The following is a 20,620-nucleotide window of genomic DNA, read 5'->3' as shown; positions in this document are numbered from 1 at the left end:
ACACCGGGGCAGCCTCTTCCCTGCAGGCGGCCGGGTCGGGCGGATCGGTCCCGGGAGCTGACATCGTTGCCAAGTCCGGCTGGCTGGGCTTGCCAAGAATTTAAAGGGGTCTAGAAACATCCATGTTTCCCCCCTTAACAATTACGGCGAGCTCAGGACTCTGGGTAAAAAAGACCACCGGGAAGAGGAATGAACTGAGCGGGTTCCCCCCACCTCGGGAAAAATGCCTTCAGCCCCCCTCTCCCCACGCGCCCAAATGCCCAGGCCGCCCCTTCCCCAAAACAGGGAAAGCTGGAAGGGGAAGGTGGGTCAGCTCGGAAGGCCAAGCCCCGCCTCCCCCCGCACCGGCCTCCAGCCCGGGCAGACCCGCCGCGGGGCCTGGCGATCCCCCGAGCGCCGCTCGGCTGGCCGGGGGTGGGGTGGGCGTGGGGGCAGAGCCCCGCCACCCCGCGGCCCGCGGCCCGCCCCCCAGACCGGCCTGTGATTGGCTTGGGGGGCGCGTGTGCCCGCCCCGGCGAGGCGGGGAGGGTCCCCTCTGGGCGCCTGGTGGGAGGAGGCGGAGGACGGGGCGGAGAGAGCGGGGGCCGCAGGGAGCGAGCGAGGGGGCGGGCGAGCCGGGTTCCGGAGATCCGAGAGCAGGCTCGGAGAGGGGCGGAGAGCGGAGGCCGGGCGAGCGGGGAGGGGAAGCCCGGCGGGCTCGGCGCCGCCGCCCGCTGCACGGCGCGCTCTCGGGACCGCCAGCCCGCACGGCCCCGCAGCCTTCCGGGAGGAAGCGGCGCAGGCAGCGGCCGGGGCGCGCGCTCGGGCTCCCTCACCTGCCGGCGTCCGGCGGCTCCCCGGCGGGACGCGCGCAGGCCGGGCGCGGAGGAGGAGAGAAGACCGGCCGCTCGCGCCGTAGCCCAGCCGCCCCGGAGCGCCTCTAAACCCGCGCGGGGCGCCGGCTCCATGGCGACCGGGCTCGGGGAGCCGGTCTACGGACTTTCGGAAGACGAGGTGAGCGGCGTCCCCTTCCCGCCTGGGACTCCCCGGGGAGTTCCTGTCCCGCGCCGGTAGGGGGGATGGGGACTGGGCCGACCCCCGGGGTGCGCGTCCCCCGAGCCTGCGGCGGAATCCCAAACGCGGGTGCGCCGGGCAGGGACCCGGCTGGGGGCGCTGGGCGCTCGGGTCCATCCTCCCGGCGCTCGCGCCCCCGTCCCCAGCGGAGTGCATTGTTTGTAAATAAAGCGGCGCTGCGCCCTTGGAGCCGGGGTTCGCTCGGCCGCTAACCCCCCTTTGGGGGGTGGGAGGAGGGCGCGTGCGCCTCTGCCCCCCTGTTCCCCCTCCTCTCCCAGCCGCGTCTCCCGGGCTGTTGGGCAACTTTCCGCCTCTCGCCCCTGCAGCTTGAGAGTCCATGATGTGTGTCACGTTTGGGTCTCGGCTGGGGGCCCGCGCCGCGCTGGGGAGCCCGGGGCCGGGGAGGAACCTGACTTGTTCTCAGCCCCCTCCCCCCGGAACTTTCCGGTGATAGAGTCCGCAAGTGCGCCGACGAGTGCCTGCTTCTCCTGGTGGGAGTGGGCAAGACGCTTGAACTGGGTGTGTCTGTCCCTCTGGCTTGCAGAGTCGAAACCAGGAGTGTGGATCTTGGGGTCTTTTGGCGGGGGGGGCGGTCAGCATGGTGGCAGGTGCTACCGGAAACTTCGAGGAAGCTTGCAGCCCTGCCATTTTTTTCCCCCTCCCAACGATTCAAAGCGCGGCACCTCCGGGGTAGGTGGAGGGACAAAAGCTCCATCGATCCCCTTTATTAATAAAGCGAATCAAATAAGCCACGCCCCCAAGGCTGTCGGTTTGAGTGGAAAGAGCTTTGTTTCTACCCTCACTCTCTCCTCGCGGTTTCCCACCGCCCCCCCTTTGGAAACGATCCTGCTACATCGCTGCTTAGCTCTCTACCAGCCACGCTCGGCTCTTATTGGTGTGTTGCTCTGCCAAAAAGGGGGGTGGGAGGCCTGTCGCCGGCGCGGCGTGACCGGCAGGGTGGATGGAGCAGGTAGGAGGGGTTTGCCATCTGGCGGGGTGCGCGCTCAGGTCTGGCTCCCCTTTGGAGAGGTGAATTTACAACCCATGAAGCATTACTGAGCAGGGAGGTATTTCCTATACTGGTTGTGCATTTCATGAAAAGTTGATGCCCGGAAATTCAAGGATTTCTGGCTTTCTCCTTTTCTTCCTCTCCTTTTTTTCTGAGGTTCTCTCTTTCCCTGGTGTTGGGGGTGGGGTTAGTGGAGAGGCTATAATCTAGACCTGCCCACGTTATGGCTTCTCTCTCTCACCAGCTTGCCTGCTCTGGTATGGGGTGTGTGTGCGTGCGTGCGCGTGCTTTGTAAGTGTGTAATGGAATAGTTATCCTGGGGTGGGGAGAGTGTTAGGGGGTATGACCTTTTTTTTCTTCACAGGGCTAGGTAAGGCTTGCTGTGGTATGTAGTTTATCAGAGAATGATCACAATGCAAATTATGGGTGATTTACGTTTTCGATTATTTTGCCTTGCTGTGCTCATGTGAAATTCCCTTTTTGGTGCAGTTACCTGGGGAAGGGTGAAAAGGATCATTGTTTCTTTCACCGGGGGGGGGGGGGGGGGGGGGTTTTTCCTCTCCCAGGCTTCTCTCTCTGGCTCCTCTACCTTTTGAGGAGCTTTCCCTTTCATTCTGTACTTCTCCATTTAATTAGCAATCGTAGATGGCTGGCAGTGAGCTTTTAGAAAGGTGCTGAGATACAGACATTCCTAAACAAAGGGCTTTTGAGGTATTGTGGGGGGAAGATAGCGGTACTTCAGCTCTGGTCTCTCTTGTTCTGAATTAACTTGATTTTTAACGGTGCAATGAAGAAAAATTTATTAAGAGTGTTTTGGGAAATTCAGCTGGAGAAAGGAGTCCAATGCATGTCCCTGTTGTTGGTTCTTTGTTTACATCTCCAGTGTCCCCATCTACCTAGCATACATCTGGCCTCTCTAGAGGAGTTAACTCGGGTTGTCTGAACTGGTGTCCCGTGTGGAAGTGAAGGATAGAATATACACAGAATTGGGGTGTGAGTGAATGAGTTCACTCCTGTATGTTACTACAGGGATGTTGGGGCTCTGTGGGGAACAGCACGAGGGGAAGGCATCTTCTTGACTGGGGGATGGCCGTGTTGCTGGTACTGTCGGGTTCCCCAGCACGTTGTAACACAAAAGACAAGTTGCATCTGTTGTCTTTTTTCAGCTTCTCCTCCCAGTGAAAAAAATAAGGCAGGGCTGTTTTGATGACTTCACATTTCTCTGGTATTTGCTTTTTATGGGAGGTTTCGCACCGTCAGGTCAGCCTCTGGAAAATCAGAGAAGGCCTTCGTAGAATATTAACAAATTGTTGAATTTGCACAGCTTGTTTTGTCCCCCTGAATTAGTCAGCGTAGGAAAACAAATGAACGATCTTAACAGACTCTTAGGCAGCCCAGCTGATGAAACCCATGGCCAGGGTTGGTTTTCCAAGGCGTGTTTCCCCCCGCCTCAACTTGCCAAGGCGTTTAAAAATATGAGTGCACTTCAGTTCACACACTTGGTGTTCTGTGGAATATCACACCTGAAGATATTTTGATGGCTACATTAGAGTTATACATCTCTTAGCAAAATAGGCGTCCATACCGAGCGCATTAAGTTAGTCTGTATTTTCATTGGAAGTTGATGGAAAGCACTGTGTGTTTGGAGTGCACTTAGTTTCCTATCCCATCTCAGAAAGATTCCTTTTGCTCTGAATACTGCTGGTGACGAAGCATTGTGGTGGGATGCTGAGACAGGACCTTGCTGCCAGGTCTCCCAGGCTTGTAGAATGAAAGGGGTTAATTATGGGCTTTGCTTGTGTGAGTGCGTGGGCTGTTTATTTTTTGTGTCTTTCCGGCTGAGGTTCCTCGAGGAGGTAGAGTTCATATTTACTGATGTAAATCAGGTCACCTTAGGGAAACCAAATTTGAAATTGCCATCCGATGAAGGACTTTGGTGTTAGAGAGATTAACAAATTAGCAAAACTTGGGATGCAGGGCCCAGCATCAGATTCGGTTTGGAATCAGAACAGTGGGATTAGTTGCTGCGTCTGGCTTGGTTCCTTGGCAGTTTTTTGTTTTGCTTTTTGTTTTTATTTTATTTTTTTGGCAATCTGCGGCACATCTTGGCAGTTTACTTGGGAATGTTACTGTTAACCTCTTGAAGTCTTTGATGACAAGGTCTTAGAAAGGTATCCTTAATTGAAAAGGTTCTGGGTAAAATAAAAACTGACGTCTGAACGACAGCTTTCTTATTAGATGTGGCATTTTTGGGGTGGTTACAGTGAGGCAGATGGCACAGGAATGAAGGCCAGGCTGACGTGGGATAGTACTTTGACACCCTCCCTCTGTGTTTTCTACAAACACGAATACTTGGTTAATGTTTCATATTGCCTACTCTGCACCTAGCATTGTGTTAAGGCTTTAAGTACTTGTGGTCTCATTTATCCTCAGGAACCCCCTCACCCCCCACCACCCCTTAAGCGGTGCTGAGATTTACAGATGAGCACTGGAGGCTCAGAGATGTTAGGTGACCTGCATAAGGACACACAGGAAATTACAGAGTCAGGATTTGAACTCCATTCTTTTGATAGCACAGCCCTAGTTTTTTAGCATTCTTCCTCTCTTCCAAGTTCTTGAAAGATTTTCATTGCTAGGTTGTTGAGGTTGATTTGTAGTGGAAATAAACGTCAGAAGTTGTAAACAGAAGACTCCTAGGTCCGAATTGACCAGGAGGCTTGCTTAGTGTGCTCTCCACTGTGTTTTAAAGCTTGGGAAATTTTGCAGAAAATGGCAAAAATCTAACCTCATTGGGGCTAGTATCCCCACTACTCCTTATTGTTTTAGGATTCCTTTTGTTCCTACGGGTGCTTTAACCATTGGCATAGGTACATTTTTTTCTTTAAGATGCTGTCAACTTTAAGATGCACCATTATTTTAGGTACTGCTGAGACAAAAAAAAAATTGGTGTCATACTGTGATACACCATTAATTTTATGAAGTGTCCTTATTTCAGGATGTTTTAGAATTCCTGATTCTCATTAGAAACCCGGGATAATGGGGCACCTGGGTGGCTCAGTGGGTTAAGCCTCTGCCTTAGGTTCAACAGGTCACAAGTCACTATCTCAGGGTTCTGGGATTGAGCCCCACATGGGGCTCTGTGCTCAGCAGGAAGCCTACTCCCCCCCCCCCCCCCGCCTGTACTTGTGATCTCTCTCTCTCTCTCTGTCAAATAAATAAATAAATTTTTAAAAAACAAAACCAAACCTGGGGTGACCCTGGGTGGTCAGTTTCAGTAGGTTCCTCATTCAGTGCTTTCAGGTCAGTTGCTGGTCAGATTTCTGCCTTTCTGTTTCTGAGAAAAGGGGTTGCATCAGGGAAATGCTCTTCTGGGCATTGGCAGAGAAGAAACAGGGAGCCTACAAGCTAGGCCGCCTGAATAGCCATCTGTAAGTAATTCAGAGTGGTCGTTCATTTTTAAAAAAGTGGTCTGTGTTTTCAAGAGATTCCCTGAGACCCTGCATGCCATGCCATCTTTGCAGCTGGGGCAGACGAACACAAAGATTGCTTTTGGAAATTAGTTAGGATATTGTCTGGACTAAAGGTGGAGGCTGAACTGCAGTTCTGCAGAGGGAGAGAGAAGACTTTCCCATTTGTCCCAAGTCCGGATGCGTGAGTCAAGCCCAGCCATGCCGGCCGGTGTGCTTTCCGCCTGGGACACGAGTGTATTCGAGTTACAGCCTGCGTCGTGATTGCTGACACGTAAGACAAAATCCTAAAAGGACCTAGGTTTTATTGTGACATTTAAAAGCAACTTTATAAACCGGCGAATATAATCTATTGTCTTAAAGGTCTACTCTCATTAGGTTTTTATTTTCTTAAAGGATTGTGCGACCTTTGTAGAAACTGACATTTTAATTTCTATTCCATTTAAGTCAGAAGGCTTTAAATTATCTCGTTCCTGAAAAGCAGTTTCCCTCGCTTAAGGAACAAAAATAGTTTTGTTCAAAGGACTGTGGCAAAACGGGAATCACCAGGCCCTGGTTTCTTTCCCGTAGCAGAACTCAGTTGAAAGAGAAGTGGTTGAATGGTACCTGGGCATCTCCGCAGTGCAGCGAGAACCCGCGTCTCAGGAAACTTCCTTGTGAAGGTTTCGTGGTATTGAATCACGAGTATGTTTGTTGTTTATTTGGAAGACCTCTCCAGGAAGACAGCCCTGACGTTAGAGGATGGTGTCACACATCATGGCGCCAGCGCTCTGGAGTTCCTGTGAAATCGCTTCTGCTCACTGTGAGGGAAGAAACGTTGTGCTCTTTGCTCGTTTACTTGTCGCCTGTGTCGTGCGGTTACTTAAATAGCATAGAAGCGCGGTAGTGTGTGACCCGTGAAAGAAATCAGTTTGTCTTTGACAGGTTGAGATCATCTTCACATTTTTGAGTTAGAAGGTCTGTTTGAGCAGATGTTATTGGTGTTCTTGAATTCTGGGTCCTAGATGATTAGCAGTAAAATGAGATTTTACCTTAAGAGTTTTCAGGTGTTTTGGTGTTGTAGGTCTGTGGAGTGATTTTGGCTTAGTGATCTATTTAATTGGCAGTTCAGCAAACTATACTTTTGACAAATCCGTATGAAAGAGGATCAAAATAATATGTGAGTAATTTTGAAAGTGAGTATTAGAACAGTAGGATTGGGGAAGGCTGTGAGAAGGGAGGCCAGATGTTACTTTCTGTTTTTGTTCTGTTTCTCTTTCAGGTCAGCATATAAACAGATACATCTCCCTTTCCGACTATAGGTGGCAATGTTTGTACTATTTCATGATGCCGCTCCTGGTTGGGAGTTGTCTCTTGGTAGAATATAGAAATGAGAGCCGAATTGAGAGATGCAGATAAAGAAACTAGATTTAGAAACCAATATTTCCCTACAAACTAAAAAAAAATTGTTTGGGTAAAAACACTTAAGGTGATTGTCAATGTGAGCAGTATTAAGAAACATCCTTTATCCAGGCCATACTAAATCTGGAAGAGGAATGGGCATTTGGATCTGGGGGAACCTTCCCCCCGCCAAAGCATGCACAGAGAAAAGTCCCTTTCAGGACCCCGGTCATGTCCTTTGTTCTTGGGTGCGTAGGGTCTTCTAAAAAAACATGCTAGTTCTGTACGGACTGTTCTGGAATTGTTGGCATTGACTTTGAGGAGGAACTAATAATTATCGCCACTCCCGAGTATTTGATTGCTGGAGAACTTCTTGATTCCTGAGGTAAGACTGTGGCTCGGGTTCACGCAGAGAGAAAACCAGCAATGTAAAGATCTGGGACACACATTTCATGAATACATAGGAGCTCGTTAGAGTTGTAATGATTTGTTCTGAACCTGAGTGGCCTGAATGCGGCTATTACTGTAATACCTTTAGGTGAAGAAAGCTGTGTTCCATTACTGCATCTGGGGTAACTAGCTTAAATTTGACCCTCTAGTCGACTTTTTGTCCCTGACTCCACCTGTATTGATTCAGAACTTGCCAAGTTTAATGGTGAGACTATCCGATTCCCCCACTGTCATCGAATTCAGTGTTGGGTGACTTCTTGGCAGGCAGGCATCCACTGAGAGATTTTGTATTTTTATACCTCCTATTCACCAAGAAAAAGGGACCATTGAAAAGTGACTTTGTTTTTTAAAGAAATTTTTTAAAAAAGATTTTATTTGTTTGAAAGAGCGAGACAGCACAAGTGGGGGGGGCAAGGCTCCCCGCTGAGCAGGGAGCCCTATGTGGACTCGACGGGGGCCTCGATCCTAGGACCCTGAGATCATGATCTGAGCTGAAACAAGGTGTCAGATGCTTAACCTACTGAGCCACCCAGATGCCTGAAAAGTGACTCTTAGTGTAACACGCTGCGATGTGAAATCCAAGATGGAACTTGGGAGGGCTTGTAGGGATCGTGGTCGGATGAAGGGGGTGGCCTGGCAGTGGCCGGTGAGGGTCACGTCCCATCACCTGCTGTGTGTTCGCGCTCCCTGGACGGAGGCTTACCGGCACACGGGGGTGAAGTTTGCATGGATTGTGTGAGTGGCTCAGGCACATATCCGCCTCCTGTCTGCTGGACGGGGGCCGTGTGCTCTTTCTACCTCTGCGAAGGACTGGCGACTTCCCGGGGGCCCTGGGGTGCTGCGACAAGGGCACAGTCGTGCCCGTGAGTCTTGGTCTGGCCTGTTAGCCCGGTTTGCACTTCCCCGCTGCATTCGAGGCCTGGCTCTGCTCGTTCTCCATGGGGGTTGCTGTGGATCGTGCGCTGCAGTGCGCCTTCCAGTGCCAGCTGGGAGGCCCGACTTTGCTGCGGGTGAAGCCCTTGAGGCGGGAGAGCATTGCCGTTGGGGAATGTGGCCAGCACCTTGGTCCCACCGAACCGCCTCTGGAACATCTGTTAAGAGTTAGTGTCTCAGAATGCAGACTTAGTTCAGTGATCTACAGGATTTCAAACGTTCCACGGACGTTTTGGCAACTGTGTCAGAAACCCCGGGCGCGAGGACTCTGGTGGAGACAGGCTTGGGTCAGAGGTGACGGAGAAGATGAAGATCATCTCTTGATTTTTTCCTTTTTAAACGAAGATGTTTGTTGAATGGGTTAGTTTTACTTATACGTGTATGTCTTGTTTTCTTAAATACTGGAAGTTATTTTGGTCTGTTGTCCTTCCTCCCCCGCCTTACACCCCCACCCCCAAAACAAAAGCGTGAGCTGTTTAGAGAATTGGCTTAGTAAGTTCTCCATGTGTATCTCACAGAACTAAAAGCGCCACATACTTACACTCAAATCTGCCGACTACTTTTAGAACCTGAGTCTGTTGAAAACCCGTGCTCCCCCCACCCCAGTCTCCTTTTTTTTTTTTTTTCCCCCCTCTCAGTTATTAAGTGATTCATCTTTGGGTGTTAGTCTAGTGCCAACTTCATCTTTGGCAGTTTGGGTTGGAAAGAGGAAGGAGTGTGAGGTTTAAAGAAAAAGCAAAACTGAGAATCCGTTTGCTTCCTTTTATCCTCCTCCAGTTCCCTTTGTGCTTCGTGGCTGGGCTGTGATAATTGGATGCAAGCAGAATGGCAGGCAGGTCGCTTCTAAACTTTGAACCGGCTGTACGTCCTCCCCATTCGTTAGTAACTCTAGAGGATAAATGCATGTGGCCCTTGGCTTAAGCTCTGGAGGGAGCTGAACCCCGTGTTGATACTGGAGTTCCAGAGTATGTTGATGCTGACAATTGAGAAACTGGTATGTGCCATGCCGTCTGCCTTTGGAAGCGATGTCTTCATTTCACTGGCTGTTACTAGTGAAAGAGAACACTTTGAGCTTGGGCTGAGAGCTTTTCCTTTCTTCTCTGAGAAGTGAGGTAGAGAAGAGCATCCTGCCGTCATGGGAGTGGCTGGCCCGGGCGCAGGGGAGGTATTGGAAAGTATTTAATAACGTGGAGAGGTCACTCGTCTAACTGGAAAAGTAGGTTACAAAATAGCGGGTACAGTACAGTCTCGTTGTGGTTAAAAGTATTTATGCATATGGGACACCTGGGTGGCTCAGTTAAGCGTCTGCCTTTGGCTTAGGTCATGATCCCAGGGTCCTGGGACTCAGCCCCACATTGGATTCCCTGCTCAGCTGAGAGCCTGCTTCTCCCTTTCCCTCTGCCTACCACTCTTTGCCTACTTGTGCTCTCTGTCAAATAAAGAAATAAAAATTTTAAAAAGGACATATGCATAGGGAAAAATGACTGGGGATGTATCCCAGGATGTCGATGGTGGCTATCTTTTGGGCAAAGGGATTTCAGCTGATTTTCATGGCCTTTTTTATATTTTTTCTTAGATTTTTCTACAGGGAAGTTTTTCTTAATACAAAAATAAGTTTCAAAGTGAGATAGGAAGAAACCTCCCAAATGCTTGAAGCACTTCAGGCTCTGGGTAAAAATGAGAGCACTTGCTCAGAACAAATACTGATGGTTTGTGTTCAGTTGGACATATGTTCATCGAGGGCCTGCTGTGTGCTCTGTATTTAAGGATGTCAAGGTCAAGGTTGTGCATTGCCGCTCTGGCTTTTGAGGAGCTCCCTGACAAGGTGGGAAGCCCAGGGGTAGGTAAAGGGTGGGACATTTTTCAAACAAAGTGACCAGGAAATGAAACTTCTTTTCATTTGTAGCTTGTAGAACAGGTTTGTTTTTCTCCACCATGGACATTTGTATTTTCATACTGGAATTTGTATTTTCATCCTTCTGTGCACTACAGGTTCATAGAAGTAATTTAAATCTTCAGTGGCGTTTTGTGTTCCTTGAAATTTTTGGTGTGCAGTATAAAAACCAAACTGAAATCTGTTTCTCTTCTTGTGTATTTAGGTTTTGCCTGAGTGTCTTGATGGTACAGCACTGAATGGTTCTCAATGTCAGAATGGTACTAGTGCGCCAGCTATGTCATCAGTGCAAATATCTCGGTATCTGGAAGCTGCTGGGAGCAGGCTTGGAATGTCCATCCAGTATCCATAGGCCCGAGTACGTTTCGTGGTGGTCCCTTCCCGAGCAAAAGGGTGCAAGTGACCTTTGTCACCTTATGTGTCATCTGACACTTGTCTCTCTGCCCACCCCCTGCACCTGTCCACTGCTTTTAATATTTCTGACATAAGGATGCATCTTACAGCTGATCTATGTGTTTAATGTGATGGTGGGTTTCTCATATCGCACTCTCTTCTTCCTGTCCCCAGAGTTACAGCCTACAGAACTGTGGTGCCTGAGTTGGCCAATCTTAATTTGTGTATTTCAGCAGCCTGTGTGTTATTGTAGATTATTGATAGTTGTCATGGAGATGAACGTTATCTCTCCCTCCGTTTTGTGTCTGTTAAGTGCCCACCTGGACGGTAAGGACACGTGCCAGTTCAGTGATGTCACTGAGGAATCAAGTTCCATTCTTCACTCCGCTGTCCAAAGTCTAGTCCTTTTCAGAGCCCTGTGGGTCCTAGGGGGCTGCCAGTGCCAACCAGAGCTGTGTCCTTTTTCCCAACTTGTAGAGCAAAGGGAATGGCTTCCTGTGTCTTTCTTTTGAGAGTAAAGAAATTTCATTCCCAGAGACACCCAGGCAATGTCTTGTGTCCCACTGGCCACGGAAGCTTCCATCTGCTTATCTCTCAACTAGCTAATGGCGAGGAGGGGATGGAATTACCTTTAAGTCTTCTAAGGTTCTACCCCTTGAGCTGAGGGGAAGTCCATGATGACCTTACAGCTGGGTAATTGACCTACCTTTAGAAATGCCCATGGCGCTGTGAGAGCACATGCTCCCTTTCTCTAGGGAGGCAACCCCAATATTCATTTAAGTATTGCACGGATCTCTGGGTGATACCCTATCTGTCCCCTAATAGTTGAAAGGAGTTTTTTTTTTTTTTGTTTTTTGTTTTTTTTTTAAAGATTTTATTTATTTATTTGAGAGAGAGAGAGCATGAGAGGGGAGAAGGTCAGAGGGAGAAGCAGACTCCCCAAGGAGCTGGGAGCCCGATGTGGGACTCGATCCTGGGACTCCAGGATCACGACCTGAGCTGAAGGCAGCCGCTTAACCAACTGAGCCACCCAGGTGCCCTGAAAGGAGTTTTCTTTTCTTTTTAATGGTCTAGTGACTTATGGCTGAGTAGGTTTGGTCCCCTAAACATCCACCCACAACGGTGAAGAAAGAGTAGGATACTGCAGTAAACCTCCCCCTTGGGAGGGGGGAAAAACGAGAAAACTGAGCATGGTGGCGGGCAGATCAGGACTGGCCCGGAGTCCCTGGCTTGGTCAGGTGGTCTGGCAGCTTCGGGCCCTGCTGGGTTACGCCCAGTGTGAGACCCTCCTGTGGTCCGCATCCTCTGCAGCTGCACCTGGCTGGGGCGGGCACCTGCTCGGTGTGTGTGGGGGGCTTTAGGGTTATGTGTCTGGGGGTTGAACAGCCACGGGCTAGTGTCATCTGACCTGAGTGTTGCTCCTGGGAGAACTTCCAGTTGGGTTTGTTTTCTTCTAGTCAAGTCCTTGGACTTTTAAGAACAGCTAGTGACCTTATCTAGATGAGGTCCGTGGTTCTGGGAATTTCTGTGTCTTAGTGTCTGGTCTCTGTGCTCTGTTCATTCCCTGTTCTTCCCAGGGCTTCTGCCTCAAGGCAATTTGAAAGGAGCCTGGAATGAAGAGATGCACAGTTGTGGTGCGGCGGCCGGCCGGGCGCTTGAACCCACTCTGCCTCTGCTCTGCCTCTTCAGAAAGACCAGCTTCCCCAGACTGGGACTGTGGGACCCACAGGACCCCTCTGCCTGCCCCCTGACTCGGCCGTTTCAGTTTGTTGTGTAGCCCTTTGTAGACAAAATCTGTTCTGGTTAGGGCTCCTGACTGCAAGCGACAGTGACCGGTCCTGATGAACTTAAGCAGAAAGGGATTTATTGAAGGCATTTTGGATAGCGCAGAAGTACCTGTCAAGCTGGAGACCCAGGCTTGACTAGGAACAGTCCTGAGGCGAGGAAGGCTTTGTACCTCCCCATCACGGCCAGAGAACCCTGGCTCCCTGCCGCTGAATGCCGCCTGTGACCCCGTTCCTCCTGTCTCCGGATGCAGCGTGGTGGCCCGCCTCCTGCTGGGCTGCGCCACCTCTCCCCTTGCTTACCTGTGTCGGGGCCTCACAACCCCTCAGGCTCAGCGATGCAAGAGGAGGACTCACAAGGCCCAGAACTGGTTCTACGCACAGTTACAGTTTCTTACAGTTAGGATACGGAGCAAAATCCACCGGGAAAGCTGCGCGCACTGGGGTCCGGAGGAAGCTGGGTGCTGAGCTCCCGGGAGGCCTCTCCCGACGGCACACGCCGGATGCGCAGAACTCCGCTGGCGGCGGCGGTGGTGATAGCGTGTGTGCGGTGTTGTGCACCGGAATCTCCACAGACTCCAGGCCAGGGATTTTATCGGAGTGGGGGCTCCCCTGTAAGTACGCCGTGTCGTTGCCGCCTCCGGGAAGGAGAGTCGGTGTTCTGCGTGGACCACGTGCTTGGCACAGTCCTGGCGCAGCGGGGCACGCTGCTCATTTAGGGAACATTTTTTATCTGTGGAGGGAACCGTTGCCCATGCGAGTTCCCAGACCCCAGCCGAGGGCAGTCGTGAAAGCAGGCCTTTGCAGGGAGCGCGGGCTCCGGCTGCCGCGCGGCTTCTGCCCTGCGGCCCGCCTCTTGGGAGGCCTTGGCCAGCCTCTGTCGCGGTGCTGCCCGGGGAGCGGTGCGAGGGCTCTGCTCCTCCCTTCTGAAATTCTCGGTGTCCGTCCTGGGGGGTGGGCCTGGCCTCCCAGCAGAAGTCGCCCTGTGGGGGATCCCCAGACACAGGAATTATTTTTAGGAGCTGGCCAGCGCTGCATCCCCCTCCCCAAAAGAAGACCCTGCTAAGCATGCACCCGGCCCATTATAAATGTTAAAGGGGCTTGCAGCAGTGAGGTGATGCGGTGTGTGCTGAGCCGTGGACGTCCCTGCATCAGGGAGAGGCTGTGACATGTTTTTCTGTCCGATGGGGGCTGAGTCATTCGTGTCACCCCCCTGCCCCAGTGCTGTAGGGGTGCAGACACTCTCCAGGGACTTAGAGTGTAGTACGGGGATATGATAGGGGTTGAGCTGAGCCCAAACGAGGTGTTGCCAGCTACTTGAGGTTTGGAGACAGAATATTCCAGACTGGGGAAGAGCAGCCGTGAAGCCCCAAGATGAAAATGAGCTGGAGGAACAGAAGGGAAACCGAGTGACTGGAGCTCGGGGCAAGGGCAGCAGACAGTGGGGCCAAAGGGGGGCACCCGCGACAGATCGGGAATGGCCTTGGCAGCCGCTGTGGAGGGCTGGGGTTTCCTCTGTGTAGGGGAATCCATAGAAAGGTTTCTGGCAGGGGAGTAGCAGGATCTGACTTGTGACTTGAAGGGGCTCTGGAGAAGGGGTTGTTGGGGGCAGGATAGGGATGAAAGCAGGGAGGCCAGTCAGGGAAGTGGGGTACTGGTCGGTGAGGAGGTGTGGCAAGCTGGGCTTCGGGTGGGGCTCGGCAGGGGGAGGTAGAATGGAGGGACTGGGCATAGGTTGGGGAGGGATTGTCTGGAACTTAACAGTTCCCGAGACAGGACCTAGGATTTTGGTGTGAGCAGTTAGGTGGACTGTCCATTCCTGGGAGGAAGACTGGAAAGAACAAGATTGGGGGGGGAATCTGGAGATCAAAAGGTCTGTGTGGAGGGTAAAAGTAATGCACCTGTGAAGCGTCGGCAAGATCCCAGCGGGCGGGTGGATGTGAGTGTCTAGAGCCCAGTGGAGCTCTCCAGGCGGGGATGGATGTTGGGGCCTTTGGTGGCTAGTTGAGACCTGGGACTCTGGAAGGTGAGGACTCGTTGGAGGAGCTGGGCAGGCCCTGGGCGAGGAGGGTGGCTGCTGGGATGGGATTGGCCGGCATTCCCGGTCCTGTGAGGCCCCTGGGGCCGGGAAGCCTGGGGACGGCTGCGTTGGGATGGGTGGGGATGGATGCCCTGGGGAGGAGAGCAGACACGTGAGGACTAGAGGCAGCCCTTTGGAGGAATTTTGCTCTGAACACAGGTGGAGACCTGTGGCTGCCGGAGAGAAAGGAATGGATCCTGGAGGATGTTTTCTGAAGTTAGGAGACCCCAGAGTGTGTGTGTGTGTGGAGAGGGAGAAGTTGGTGCAGTAAGGGGGTCTGCCTACGCAGAGAGCTTGGTGTGATCGCTGCTGTTTGGTTCCTGGGCCTGCATTCAGAACCATCTCTGGTTGTGTTGGCATAGCTGACCCTTCAGCTGCCTCAGGCCAAGGAGGTAGAAGCACTGATGCTTTGGTGCTGACCTTCTCCTGCCCGGCAAAGGCAGGTGATGGCGGAAGGGGGTCATGAGTATGAGTTCGCCTACAGCGGGAAAGGCGCAGAGCTCGGAGTCAGCACCAGACATGGCGGAGCTGGCCTGGCTGTGCTGGGCTCTGGGAACCGGCCCGGTGGCAGCCAGCGCCACGGGACGCACACCTACTTCATGCCTCATGAGTGGGATCACAACCCAGAATTTAAAGTCTGCACAGAGGAGAATTGAGTTTTTTCACCTTTCAAATGGAATGTCAGGTTTGGGAATTACCATTCTCATTCATGGTGGGTAGCCACTGTGGGGTTCCTAGTGTCCTCTCTCTCCCTTCTCTCTCCCATTGCCCTGACTCTTTGAAATGCTTTTGTAGGCTTATATTTTATATCTTTAAAGCAACTTCAGTCTTGTTAGAATGAGGCTGGTCTTAATACCCAAAAAGGTTAATAATTGCAGGAAGGGACAGGAATGTGCACTCATGGATAGCTTCATGGATAGAATGAGATGGGTTGGCAAGTCCAAATTCCGTAATGTCCCTGTTGAAGGAGCAACTGCTCGGTTTTATTATTGTGATTTTAACTCCCAGGCAACAAGAACCGTGCGCTTCTCTGCCAGGCAGCCTGAATTCTGGAGTTTGCAAAATGGCATTTCAAGCAGGTGCTCTGGTGTGGACAGTGACAGTTCCAACTGTTTCTTTGCCCTTTTAAGAATCTGTGGAAAACGAAACCCAAGGTATGTCAGAGGATCAAAGGCGAGTCGAGTCTTGCCCTTCTGTTGAATGTATTTGCTTTTCTTGGGGGCTTGGAGAGGCAAGAGGGTCTGTTTTTTCAGTTAGAATTTTGCTCTTACCTATCCCCGCCCCCCTCCCCCCAGTTCTAGGTAATGGCATAGACTAGGAAAAAGGGATAATCTCTATGGTATGAACAATTTAGGATTCAAAAAAGACCTTAAAAATGAATTTTTTGGGGGAGGGTGCCAGCTGATCTGATGAGATGGTCTGATCTGTGTTTGACTGGAGTGAACACCTCCTGGGCCTGTAGGTGGGGGCAGGTAGCCAGGGGCCTGCGGCTCTGGCTCCCTGCGGATGTCTGATCTTAAGACCTGCCTACACAGCGATTGCTAGTGGGCTGTGAAGGAGCAGAAACAACTTGACAGGACGTTGCTTTTCGGTCTGGGGCGTGAAGATGGGTGGAAAAGCCAGCTGCGGTGTCCAGCTTCACACACTGCGCTTCTGAGCTGAGTTTTAAGACTTTTTTTTTTTATTTTGACAGAGACACAATGAGAGAGGGAACACAAGCAGGGGGAGTGGGAGAGGGAGAAGCAGGCTCCCCATGGAGCAGGGAGCCCGAAGTGGGCCTCGATCCCAGGACCTCGGGACCATGACCTGAGCCGAAGGCAGATGCTTAATGACTGAGCCCCACAGGCGCCCCCTGAGCTGAGTTTTAGATGCAAATAAGCGAACAGCTAAAATTTGAGCACTTTCCACATGCTCCATGCTGACGCTAAGATTTTACAAAAACGACCTCCCCTAATCATCCCATCAGTTCTTTTGAGGCGGGTCCTCCTAGCTCCGTCCTCTGGGGTTGGGACCAGAAACTGAGGCACAGAGATGTTAATGGACTTGCTCAGAGCATCACAGAGCTAGTAACTGGCAGAACCAGGACTTGAATCCGGGCAGCCTGGCCCCCAGGACCATGGATGGAACCACCACGCCCTGGGGTCTCCCGCAGTTTTTCACGGAGGGGGTGGAGGGCCCTGGTGGCAGGATCGAAAGGCAAAGAGGGGGTGGCTGTGTGTGGACAGCCTGTGGACCTGGTTGAGGAACTGGGTCCCCCATCCGCTGAGACACTTTGGGAAACTGGTGTCAGTTTGGGCTTTTCTGGTGCTCACCGTGCAGCAAGGGGAATGCAGCCGGCCTGGTAGAGAGGGTGGAGATGACCATGGGAACCAGCAAGGGGGATAAAGGCAGGAGGGGTTTAGGACTCAGGTGGCATTGGATTGATGACTGGTTGATTAGCTGAGAGAAAGGAAGGACTCTAATCACCCACGTTTCCTGTTTCCTTGGGCCACATGATGGTAGGAAGGGAGAAACCTACATTTATTTTTTTTTAATTACCATTATTTCTTAAAGATTTATTTAGAGAGAATGTGGGCGTGAGTGGAGGGAGGGACGGAGAGAGAGGGAAAATCCTTGAGCATACTCCCCATGGAGTGTAGAGCCCGACGTGGGGCTCGATCCCAGGATCTCGAGATCATGACCTGAGCAGAAGAAATCAAGAGGTGGCTGCTGAACTGGCTGAGCCCCCCAGGTGCCCTGAAAGTTGCATCTATTAAATACCTAAATACAAGGGTTCTAAACAGGGGGCACGCCCCTTCCAGCATTTGGCAGTGCCTGGAGATATTTTTGGTTGTCACAACTTGAGAGGTGCTGCTCGCCTCTGGTGGGTTAGAGGGAGGGGTACTGTTAAACATCCTACAAGGCACAGGGCATGTGCCCAAGGAAGAAACACCTGGCCCTGAATGCCAGGAGGGCCAGGGTTGAGCAGTCCTACTCCAGTGTATGCCAGTTTCATAGAGCTCGCTAGCTTACCCTGTGAACCAATCGTGAGACATTATAAATCCAGTCTTTCACATTTTTCCAGTGAGAAATTGGAGGGGAGCAGGGCCAAAGCCCGGGAGCTAGTAAGTGCCAGAGTAGGAATTTGAACCCATGTCAGAATCCAGACATGCCTTCTCAGTTCTCCCTGCTGCTCTAAGTCCTCACATGGCTGCAGAGGAAGAGGCTCGTGGGACCCAGGGGTTCTTTTTCTGTAGTGTTGGCTCCAGACTGGAGGAGGCAGGAAGGAAGATTGTTATTTATACTCAGTTCTGCATAGGATCGAAGAGCTCTGCGTCTTCTGATCCTGAAGGTCTTACAGTGAGGATTTCACAGAAATATGATCATTTAGACGTTGGCTTCCCCCTGCAGGTCTAAATATGGGAACACATACTCTCTTCCTTTAAAAATACTGCTAATTTATGGTAAGATAAAAATGCAGAAATTTTAATTTCCAAACCCTGTTTATTCCTTGTGCATATGAACTGTTGCAGGCCCCCTCTTAGTAATTTAATTACTAAGAATCCCTTTGGGAAAGGATAACACGAAGAGGGAAATTTGGAAGATCCTATAGGACTGCTCGGGATTTAGAACTAAATGTAAAAATACATTGATTCGCCAGAGGTAAGGAGCCCTTTTGAGAATCCGGTTGCTTTAGTGTGGTCTAGAATGACCCTTCGGCTTTCAGCAGTTCACGCTGCAGTTGCTAATGCTCGAATGGGGCTTCTAATTATCATCCAGCTCCTGGGCGGATTTTGGATGTGTTAGCAGCCTTCCTTGATAGCTCTGAACATTAGTGCTTTGAGATCAAGGTTTCATATTTGAACTCTCCATGATAACCTATTATTGATATTTTCAGGGTTATGTATTTTAAGATCTGGTCTTGGATGGTGATGTGAGGGAGGCTGCCACACTGACATTGGGGTGGGAACTTACGGGCAGGATTTGTGTTTGAAACAGCCTTTGTGTTGTATAGTCTCATTTTTTTGCTGGCCACACGGTGTCCTGGTGCTTGGGCTGCTGGGGCCATTTGGTGAGGGTGAAGTTTGTCCTTACCCCGTTGGATCTGTTGTGCTGAAACAGATGGGGCTCTTCAGTCCAGCCCATGTTTTGGGGGAATCCTCTTTGCTGCACCTGCTAATCTGTGGTCTCTTCTGCGAGAGTTGGTGCTTAGGGAAAAATGGAGGGCTATCCCATCACGGAGTTCGGCAAACCAGCAGCAGAGCTGCAAGCTTTATGTTGGGAGAGTTCATGTTTTCATCCTGGCATGGATGCATACAAAGTCAGGGTGAAAATGAGACAAGGAGGACCTAAAACTTCACTGTTTGCTGCCGTCTTGGTGTTAGTGGCTGCTAGCCTATTCTACACCACATGAGCATTGAACCTGTGTCGTTTCTGCTATTTTCAGATCCCTTGTTTAGGTTTACAAGCATAACCCAAAGTAGTAATAGGAAGTTTTGATAAGCTGAAGGCATGATCAGTGAAAAGACCTCTTGTAAATATGTGTCAGTATTGAGGCATAACCATCAAAATAACAACATAACATTTATTCACTATGCTAATGTTCTTATAACTCAGGGCTTAACTGATGGGGCTGAGCTGTTTTCTGCCCCAAGATTTCCCAGTGAAGAAGACCTTATTCTGTATTGCTTGTTTTGGGAAGAACAATTAATTGCATTTCCTTTTGGGATGGGGGGGCAGATCATAGGCATCATGAAGTAGACCTCCTTTAGAAGGAGAACACGAGTGAGGACTCCATGTGTTGCTTTAAATTATTTTTTATTATGTGTCTTAAAGTATGTCTAAACATAAAAGGAATAAACATGTTTATAGGGCACCTATCCCCATAATGATCACCAAGACCAATGTGCAGATTCATTACAAATCTAATTCCCAGCCCCAACCAGTTGAACCATGATTATAATGTGACATGTGATGCTGTTTTACTAAAGCCACAGCTGTTGTATCTGTGCTCAGGAAGTGTACTGGCAGCTAGGACAGGTTTTCCTTTCCTGACCTATCACGTGTGGGGACTTGTGGGATTTGGGGGTCATCATTTAATTTTGTTTTCCTTCTGTTATTCAGACTTTTACTGTATCATGTGCTAAGCATGAAGTCCTCTTTGACTTCAAGTCTTGTTAGCTGGAGACCCAGCAGAAGTTCTGCTTCCATCTTGACCATGAACACGAGTGCCAGTGGAAGCTCCAGAAATCAGTGGGAGTAGTCAGCTCCATGAGATGGTCATCTAGGTGATCTAGACCGTGCCTATATTAGTGTATGAGGACGGTCATCGCTGGAGGCTCCCTGTGCAAGGTGTGGTCCCTGCTCTCCAGTGGGATCCAGCAGGGAGGGGATTCTGATGGTGGGCGGGAGAGCCCCTTTGGGAAGCTGATGTATTATTCTGTCTGTTGGCTCTGGCGTTATACAGCTGTGATGGGTCAGAAGCGGGGAGACTCTCACCCGGCCCCAGCAACGTATTGTCAGTTAGCTCTAATACATCTTAAGCTGCTGTTAGATCTTTTACAGATCTTGCCTTTTATTTTTATTTATTTATTTTTTAAGATTTTTATTTATTTATTTGACAGAGAGACAGACAGTGAGAGAGGGAACACAAGCAGAGGGAGTGGTAGAGGGAGAGGCAGGCTTCCTACTGACTAGGGAGCCCGATGTGGGGCTCTATCCCAGGACCCGGGGATCATGACCTGAGCTAAAGGCAGATGCTTAACGACTGAGCCACCCCGGCGCCCCAGCCTTTATTGTTAAAGGCAGTTTGGTGCTGAAAATTTTCCTGGTAAAATAACACAGTTCAGGGGCACCTGGGTGGCTCAGTTGGTTGAACATCTGCCTTTAGCTCGGGTTGTGATCCTGGGGTCCTGGGATCAAGTTCCATGTCAGTCTCCCTGCTCTGCGGGGAGTCTGCTTCTCCCTCTGTCTCTGCCCCCCCCATCATGAGTAAATAATAATAAAAGTAACACTTCATTCAGTCTCATCTTTCCATTCCTTAGCCCTTTCCCTTTTCCCCCATCACCATAAATGACCTTGTCGATTTTGCAGGTAGTAAATGCTTTTGTTGGATTTTTCTTTTTCATGGCAGCCAGAAATCAGTTATTGGCTCTGGAGTTCCCAGCATGGCAGACCCTGGGTCTCTGTGCTCTGCGC

General features: G+C 50.7%; 1 protein-coding gene across 5 annotated transcripts in view; it reads left to right on the top strand.

Moving 5' to 3' along the window:
• The first annotated feature begins 639 nt into the window (after window positions 1–639).
• The window catches only part of NEDD4L (NEDD4 like E3 ubiquitin protein ligase), a 328,217-nt gene continuing 308,236 nt past the window's right edge, over window positions 640–20,620 (top strand). Inside the window, exon 1 of one of the 5 annotated variants that reach the window (XM_032882412.1) lies at window positions 640–993. In XM_032882412.1, coding sequence (XP_032738303.1) covers window positions 946–993 — 48 coding nt within the window. In that variant the 5' untranslated portion in view covers window positions 640–945. The remainder of the gene's footprint in view (window positions 994–20,620) is intronic. The other 4 variants (XM_032882408.1, XM_032882409.1, XM_032882410.1 and 1 more) reach the window with 4 other exon arrangements.

This window comes from Lontra canadensis, unplaced genomic scaffold, assembly GCF_010015895.1.
Source record: "Lontra canadensis isolate GAN:19392208 unplaced genomic scaffold, GSC_riverotter_1.0 scaffold82, whole genome shotgun sequence".
Lineage (NCBI taxonomy): Eukaryota > Metazoa > Chordata > Mammalia > Carnivora > Mustelidae > Lontra > Lontra canadensis.
This window is presented reverse-complemented; position numbering and strand designations above follow the sequence as displayed.